Raw genomic sequence first — 9419 nt, 5'->3', positions numbered from 1 at the left:
AATTTTGACCAGCTGACGATCATAAGTTCCTATCCCTGAGCTTTGTATGCCTGAGGGCAGTAAGGCATTCCTTTTCCCCCATCAGAACAGAGAAGTCACCATGCCTGAAAAGGCTGGTCTTCCAGCGACAGAAACTTGATGGCACAGAGATGTAGGTGTTCAGCGGAGCCAGCTTTAAATGAATTATTTTTTCCTATTGAATTCTGTTACAAAACTAAAAATCACACTTACGAAAAAAAATCTTGTAAGACAATTATAATTTGTAGCAACTGTAGTTTTATTTCTAGATATCTAAATGGTATTACTTCTGTAGCCTTAGGTGGGACCAGAGAATTGATTGTTTTATAACTTTCATTGTAGAAAGTCCTTAGGAACTTTATCAGGGAAGGATTTTTGTTACGGTTATCCGTTGGTATGCAGAAAATATGTAATATGCAGATTATATATTGTAATACATTTTGTTGTTGAATGTTAGCTTTTATAAAGGCAATAAAAATATTGTTAGTGTGCCCAGCAAATCCTCTAAAAAAACGGCATGGGTTGATTTTTAAGAGACTTAAGAACACTCCACCTCTAGTTTATAAGACCATTCTCCCAGAAACCTACCTGTCCATACCATCTCATAAAAATAACTGCCTCTAAGTACCAAAACATTGTGAAATGCTGGTAACATGACACCCATTTCTCCTTGTTCCTCACTGAGAAAGGTGTGCTTGTCTGTGTTATTGGTAAATTCTTTACTTTTGCCTGGAGTATTAGCATAATTTTGTATGACATCCATTTTAATTAGCAAGTGAAACTAAACTTACATGAAAATCTATCAAAACCTTAGTGGGTGTTTAATAAAGACTGAGTGATTAAAAGGTAGCTATGTTTTGCTTTGTGAGTGACAAGCTTTTGAAAGTATTATTATGAACTATACATGAAACGTACTCTTTATTTTTATTGTTCCATCTCCAGTGAGCTTTCACAACACAGGATTTTTAATGAGACACAATGTTGATTTGTGTTGTATCCACTGTTTTTTCTTGAATTATATCATCAGCTTCATAGATTGTTTCATTTGTTGAATTTGATGCTGCGTTTGAATTGAGGGCTTTGATTTTCCTATTTGAGTTGCCTGCAAATACACAAAACAAGATGAAATAATTATGTGAAATTATGACATAAAATTTGACTTTTTAACATTTTTGCTTAAAAACATAAATTTTGTAGCAATATTGAAAATATGTCCTGAAAACACTACGTGGATAAGTGAGAACTGAATCACTTCAGAGTTCTTCTCCAGCATTTTCTCCTGAAAGTCAAACAAGGGAAATAGTAACAGAAATCAGGTTTCTATTTCCAGGCTTACCTTTCTCCGATGAGAAGGTAATGATTTCTGAGTTGCTCAGCAGAGTGTGACTGTCCCTATTCGTGAAGGGAACAAAATTATACTGGAGCCAATTATAATAATTTGCAACACTTTAAGGCTTTGCCATCATAGATTTAGATGTCATTTTTAAAAACAACACATTCTGTGCCACAATCTCATTCACTCATGTAAGTATGAGTCCAGAGTGCACAAGGGTAGAAAACTTTTTGGTGGCAAAATAATGTTCTACTTCTAAACATCTGGTCATAACATTTCAACCATTAAATTTGATTGGTAAAACCTAATTGTTGAAGGCACAACATTTTCTGACCTGGCGAGTAGCCCTCTGCCCCAACAGCAGGTAAAGCTGAGTAAGGTAAATGCAGGAGGGAAGGCTGGCATGAGAATTTGATGAACTGGTAAGTTCTTGATTATTCTTTGCAAAGTAGACTTTAAAAAAATACTTGGTTCAAATTTATTTTTATTTTTATCCTCACCCGAGGACATTTTTCCATTTTTTGTAGATAGAGCAGGAGGGAGAGAGAGGAAGAGAGAGAGAGAGAGAAACATCGACGTGAAGGGACACATCGAGTGGCTGCCACCGCACGACCAACCATGGCCGGGGACAAACTGCAACCGAAGTACGTGCCCTTAGCGGGAACCGAACCCGGGTCTCTCCGGACCGCAGGCCGATGCTCTAACCGCTGAGCCAAACCGGCCAGGGCACTTGGTTCAAATTTAACTACTATTTAAATACTTAAGTCATGGAATATATTCTGTATAAGGGCCTTGGAAGTTATTTTCTTACAACATTTGAAAAACAGAAAGTTTAGTATTATTGGTGCTCTTCTGTATCATAGCCGGTAAAGGTAAAAGATCAAAGTTTCATATTATCTGGGTAGCACTTGTACCTTATGTAAGCATTTCTTTAAACATCTAAAATTTGAACATTTTATTGGAATTCCTGGAAATCCAAAGACTAATGTGTAATTGAAGTCCTTCATGTTTCCTAAGCTTTTCACATATTTAAATTCATAATGTTTTCATCAGAGTTGCAAGGTGTTTTTCTCTACTTTGTCACTTAACACTTTTTGTTCTTTTTTAAGGATAAATAAACTCAGAAAATTATTTCCAAACTTGGTTTGGGGTTGTCTCTAAGTCATGTACATTCTGACAGTACTAGTTTCCAGTGTGTGTTTTTCTGGCAACGACTCAAAGAGTTCATCTAACCTGTCCACAGTCCTCTGAGATTTAAAGGCTCACAAGCTACTTTTCAGTACAATAGATTTTTCTTTATCGAGGACTTGTGAAGTCCCCCATCCTCCAGCCCTGACTCATTGTCTCCTTGGCTACTGACTGGATTCGTCCAACCAGTGTAGGTACAAAGATTGTTTCTCAGATTGGACTCTTAAGGTCAGGCAGTTCCCTAACTCAACCAATTTGCTAAATGAACAAGAAAAGATTTGTTATAAACATCATACTGACATTTGAAGCAGGAGCTTGATTAGCTAGTTAACATCCCTAATATTCTCTTCTTGCAGCTTATAAAAATCCAAGCGCGCTTTTAATGTATTTTCCCTCTGGTAAATTAGAGTCGTCAGACGTGTGGGAAAACAAGTGTAATGAGCAGGGCTGTAGTGATAACAGAGTCCAGCTGATTGCATCCCTTTGAAAGAATTTTAAAAGAGAAAGAAGAAAAAGGTTCTGCCACCTCAGCTTTGCCTAGTTTTGCTTTAAAAAAAATGGAAGCTAGCCCTGGCCAGTTTGGCTCTGCAGTTAGAGCACTGGACCCAGGACCAGAGGGTCTCGGGTTTGATTCCCAGTCAAGGACATGTACCTGGGTTGCAGGTTCGATCCTGGCCCCGTTTGGGCTTGTGTGGGAGGCAACCAATCGGTGTGTCTCTCTCACGTTGATGTTTCTCTCTTCCTCCCTCCCTCCCTCCCTTCCACTCTATCTAAAAATCAATGGAAAAATATCCTTGGGTGAGGATTAACAAAAAAGAAAGGAAGAAAGGAAGGGAGGAAGGAAGGAAGGAAGGAAGGGAGGAAGGGAGGAAGGGAGGGAGGGAGGGAGGGAGGGAGGGAAGGAAGGGAGGGAAGCTTATTTCTTAACCAACAAAATAGGGATAATACCAGCTGCCTCTTTTCATTCACAAAATTACAATATGGATTTGATTTAAAGTAAGAAATCTGTAATTCCATTGAGCTCTCAGGAGATTTGTTCCTCACGAGCATTTTTCTTATCTAATTACTCTTTTTCTTCACCAAAGTACAGATTGCAAAAAAAGATCCAACATCACTGTGCTTTCCTGGGTTAACATTAGTTGCTTTCTGCTGCTGGCTTCCCATTTTTCTTTAAAAAAAAAAAAAAAAAAATTTGATTATAATATATAAATCTCAGCCTTCCTTTAATTCTGTACTCCTCGGACTGGCATTTAACTTAAAGCTTTAACCTTTGCCAACATTTAAGTTCAATTCATCAAGCAAATACATCATTTAAATCAAATTCATCAAACTACCTATCCTCATCACAACTAGGCCTATATATTTTTTCTGATAAGAGTAAAATTTTGTATTCATTTCCAGAACAGTTCCTCAGGGATTCATTTATCCTATAACTCTTCTATGAACACTGCTTTATAAAATTAAATTTATCAGGGTAACATTGGTCAATAACACTATATAAGTTTAAGTGTACAATTCTATAATACATCTATACATTGCATGTGTGCTTACCACCCAAAGTCTAGTCTCCTGTCACCTTATATTTGACCCCCTATACTGTCTTCATCTTTCTCTCACCCACCTTATTCTCCTCTGGTAACCCACCATACTGTTGTCTGTGTCTATGAGTTTGTTTGTTGCTTTCTGTTTTATATCCTACATATGAGTGAAATCATATTGTTCTTATTCTTTTCAATCTGACTTATTTCACTTAACATGATACTTGAGAGTTCAAGGTCCATCCATGTTGTCCCAAGTGGCAGTATTTCATCCTTTCTTATGGCTGAGTAGTACTCCATTTTATATATGTACCACATCTTCACATCAATCACCCATCGAAGGGTACTTAGGTTGTTTCCATGTCTTGACTACCATGAATAATGCTGCAGTGAACATAGGGGTACATATCTTTACAAATAAATGTTTTCAGTTTTGGGGGGTAGATATTCAGAAGAGGATTGCTGAGTCATAAGGTAACTTTATTCTTAAAATTTTTGAGGAATCTCCATATTGTTTTCCACAGTGGCAGTACCAATCTACATTGCCACCAGCAGTGTATAAAGATTCCTTTTTCTCCACAACCTCTCCTGCCCTTATTTCTTGTCTTATTGATAGTAGGCACTCTAACAAGTGTGAAGTAATATCTCATTGTGGTTTTGATTTGCATTTCCTTTATAGCTAGTGAAGTTGAGCATTTTTAAATATATCTGCTGGCCATCTGCATGTCTTCATGGGGAAAGTCTCTGTTCAGGATCTCTGCCCATTTTGTAATTGGATTGTATTTTTGTTGTTGTTGAGTTGAATGAGTTCTTTATATATCTTGGATATTAGCCCTTTGTTAGAGGTATTGTTTGCAAGTACCTTCTCCCATTCAGTTGGTTACCTTTTTGTTTTGTTGATGGTTTCTTTTGCTGTGCAGAAGCTTTTTAGGTTGATATAGTCCCATTTATTTTTGCTTTTACTTTCCTTGCCTTTAGGGACAAGTTCATAAAAACCTCTCTGAGACCAAGGTTTGTATTTTCTTCTGTGTATTTTATTGCTAATGAACACTGCTCTTGCCTGACATTTCAAAATATCAAAAAAAGTGCTGGGGACCTCTGCTGGTCTTCCTCTGCTGGCTACTTGGCAGAACTGTCATTGGAGTTTTCTCCCATTGTCTGCGTATATGCTGGCTTCTGTGTACCAGTCTACCGTCCTGCAGCAGCTTCTAATTGCTAATCAGCTGACTCACTTTATTAATTAGTAGAAAATCTACACATCCCATTCATTCCACAGTATCTTCTAGTAGAAACAAGCAATCTAAAATTTGCACCTGTGAGGGTTTTTTATTTGCAAGAGGACGTTTTCCCTTCAAATTTAATATGATGCACAGGGCTGGATCTGAAGTAAATGGTGAAGCGAGCAACCTACTGACCTCTCCCTTCTTCAATGGCCTGCCTTCCCCTCAAGGATGTATAGAGAGCTCATGTAAACCATAGTTAAGAATTCATTGTGAAAGTTCAAATGCCAGACTTGCCCTTTTGCTTTGTCCATCAGTCAATGAGTAATGGTAGTTCTATCCAGAAATGCTTTCCTACCCTATTTTTTCCACAACTGGTCTCTTTTTTCTTTATATTTTCTGCATTGTTAATTTTTCCATTCCATCCACTGATAACTAACATAACCAACAAAGGAATTTCGCCGATACTTTAAATCCTTTAAATAAATGTTCACAATGCGATACTGGCTTCTATATTGCAGCATCAGCCAGTCCAGCACTGTGCCCTGAGGAGGACTCACAGATGCTAAATGTAGCCGTAGCTCTACGGAGCAGTTTGATTTTCTACATTCTAGGAACAAAAACAGCCATAGGAAATTCCAGGCTCGTTATTTTAAGTAGAAAGTTCCCTGTAGGAGACACAAGTGGCCTTTCTTGCCACTGAGTTCAAATTACTCCATCTTCTACTAGGTCTCAATGAATTCTTCAAACCCTTCTGAAACAGAGACATACTATGAAATAATTGGGCAGCCTAATTAATGAGTTTTAAGCAGGTTTTTTTAAAAGAGCTGTTAAGCCTACAAAAAAAAAAAAAAACCAAAAAAAACAAAAAAAACCTCCCAATTATCTGTAAGTTGAGTACAGAAACCATCAAAATACCACTTGATTTTTTAAATTTTGACTGATTCGTAAGTGTATTTAGAAATTGAACCTTTATAAGAGTAGCCAAGAAACTTCGAAAAAGAAGCATAATGGGAGAGGAGATAAAGTCTTACCTAATCAGATATTAAACTACACAGCTACAGTAATTTTAAGTTTATTACTAGCTTAATAAACAGACTGATAAATTTGATAGAACGGATAATCTAAAAGCAGATTCCTGTATATATAAAAATTTAGTTTATGACAAAAGTGATTATTTTAAATTGGCAAGAGAAAATGGCTTTTCCAGTAAATATGTGGACAAAAATGGCTCATTATTTGCAAAATAAAAATGATGCCCTGGCTGTTTTGACTCAATGGGTAGAGCGTTGACACACAGACCAAAAGGCCACGGGTTTGATTCCCGGTCAAGGCCATGTACCTGGGTTGCAGGTTTGATCCCCGGCCCCAGCTGGGGTCATGCAGGAGGCAACCAATCGATGTGTCTCTCTCTTTTTCCCTCCCTCCTTCCCTTCCATTCTATGTCTAAATCAATGGAAAAATATATTTGGGTGAATGGATTAACACCCCCCCCCCCAATAATGAAGGCAGACACCAAAGTTAAAATTCCAGGATTGTTGAAGATTTTAAATGTTAAGTGAATAAATGTATTAGAAGAAAACATAGGTGAATATCTTTATATCTTATAGTGAGATGAGAACTTTCTAAGTATGAAACTAAAGGGAGAAATCACAGAAGGTGAAACAAAATTGTCACATACAAAATTAAAAGGGAACAACTATAAAAAAAACATTAGTAATATATATGAAAAGGAGTTTAGTTATCATAAAGTTCTTATAAAGCAATGAAAAAAGAGTGCTGCCATAGAAAAATATGTATCAGATAGGAACAACAACGTGCCACAAAATAAAAGACAAATAAACATGAAAATGTCCACTCTCACTCCCAATTAGATAAAACAAAACACTACATTATTTCACTCAGTGAAATGAGTAAAATATATATCGTTTGAAATAATACCCATGACATAGTATTTTTCCGGAGGGCTGTTAGCAACTTGGTGGCCCATCTTTGCTCAGCAACTTCACTCCCAAGGCACTAAGCTAAGAAAAGGACTACATGGGCAATGTATGTGTAAAATAGAAAAGAATGGAAGCTGGTTCAAAGTCAATAATTTAATAAAATATGGTATCCCCAGACTTTGGTTTCTGAACACCATTTACAACTAAAATGAACCAGGCTTCTTGGAGAAATGGCAGGTTCCAGGGCTGGAACAGGGAAAGTACAGGACGCCCTAGAACACCTTGTGAAAGAAAGCAAAAAAGTGCTTAAAAAATAATGAACACATTTCAAAAGGGCACTGGACCTAGTGTAAAGTGGCTCCTACAGGCCAAATCTGAAACAATTCAAGGATCAAAATAAATAATGGTAGTAATAGAGTATCTTAAGGAGTCTGAGTCTGCACTGATCTTAATAAACAGGTAAATGGCTGGGAGAGAAGGGAAACCTCTTCCTGTACTTGAATAACAACTAATAAATGTAAAAGGAATGATGAGGTTATAAAATCACCATTCTACACCTATCATCATAATAATCTTGAAATTATTTTGAAAATCTGAATGAAAAAAATTTAAATTAAGAACCATTAATGGGTGGGTTGTCAGTTTGAGGAGGAATAGGATATTTTCATAATTTCAAAGTATGTCTCCACCCACTACAGTAAGGACAAAGGGAAAAATAATGACTTTACAGTATAGCAATCCAGCAAAAACAGCCTTAACCAAAGCATCCAAGTTAATATCACCAGCAGTGGAACACAACAATATTATATGCTTTCTGTTATGATGCCCTGAGAATATAACTTATGTGGTATTCCTGTCAAAATGTATAATCTCTCTCCAAACATGAGAAAACATCAGATAAATTTAAATTGAGGGACCCTGTACAAAATAATTGGCTTCTACTTTTCAAAGATGTCAAGACCATGAAAGACAAAGAAAGACTGAAGATTAAAGGAAACTAAAGAAATATGACAATTAATTACAAGATTTGATTCTGGACTAGGTCTGAAAAAAGAAAAAATAGCTGCTAACGATATTGGCAAATTTTGAATATGAACTACAGATTTGATAATATTCCTGTGTCAATGTTATATTTTCTGACATCGATAAATACACTATAATTATGTTTAAAAAAATCTTGTCCTTAGGAAACGCATACTGAAATATTCATTGTTAAAAGATATGATTCCTGCAAATTATTTTCAAATGGTTCAGAAAATATGTATTAAGAGAAAGTCAATGATGAAAATGAGGCAAAATATTAACAGTTAGTAAATCTGAGAAAAGGTATACAACCTCTAGTTTTTTTGCAACTTTTCTGGAAGTAAGAAATTATATCAAAATAAAAGAATAAAAACTCATAGCACTCCATCATGGTAATAAAATGGAACCATTAAAAATGATGGCAGCCCTGACCAGTGTTGCTCAATGGTCATAGTGTCGGCCCGTGTACCAAAGGATGGCAGGTTTGATTCCCAGCACCTGGGTTGCAGGTTTGATCCCCACGGGGTGCATGCTGGAGGCAACCGATCTGTGTCTCATTGATGTTTCTTTCTCTCTCTCTCTCTCCCTCACTCCCACTTTCTCTTGAAAAAAAAAAAAATCAATGGAAAAAATATCCTTCAGTGAGGATTAAACAAAAAAAATAAATTATGGCAATGCTATTTATTTATTGGCAAACAAAGATATCAATATTATTCAGTGAAAAAAAAGGCATGTTATTATAAACTCATCTGCCCCCCCCCCCATTTTTTTATACATTATATATCTATAGATGCATAGAAAAAAAATCCATGGATATTCACCATGTGTTAATATCTATTATTTTTGTGTGGTGATGTCATTACTTGTTTGTTTGTTTATCTATATTTTCTAATTTTTCTACAGTGAAAGTAAATTGAAGGTTTTCGCTTTTGTTTTTGTTTTTAACTCAGAAGTGAGGGTGTCCACTAAGATGAAGAAATAAATCAGACCATTCTGAGCCAGTCTAAGACCCATTTTGCTCATAGGTAGAATAGACTATATTGTATGATCTTCAACTTGCTTTCTTTCTTAGTAATCCAGATATAACTTATGTTTTTCTTTCTTTTTTATTTTTTATTCCTCACCTGAGGATATTTGTCTACTTATTACTAGATAG

At 36.1% G+C, this 9419-nt stretch overlaps 1 protein-coding gene across 1 annotated transcript in view; it reads right to left on the bottom strand.

The window, feature by feature from the left end:
- Window positions 1-983: 983 nt before the first annotated feature.
- Window positions 984-9419, bottom strand: part of SHISAL2B (shisa like 2B) — a 28951-nt gene continuing 20515 nt past the window's right edge. The window contains exon 3 of the mRNA XM_036280868.1: window positions 984-1120. Coding sequence (XP_036136761.1) covers window positions 984-1120 — 137 coding nt within the window. The remainder of the gene's footprint in view (window positions 1121-9419) is intronic.

The sequence above is a fragment of the Molossus molossus genome, unplaced genomic scaffold (genome assembly GCF_014108415.1).
Source record: "Molossus molossus isolate mMolMol1 unplaced genomic scaffold, mMolMol1.p scaffold_m16_p_3, whole genome shotgun sequence".
NCBI lineage: Eukaryota > Metazoa > Chordata > Mammalia > Chiroptera > Molossidae > Molossus > Molossus molossus.
The sequence above is the reverse complement of the archived record's forward strand: the minus strand, read 5'-3'. Positions and strand labels throughout refer to the sequence as shown.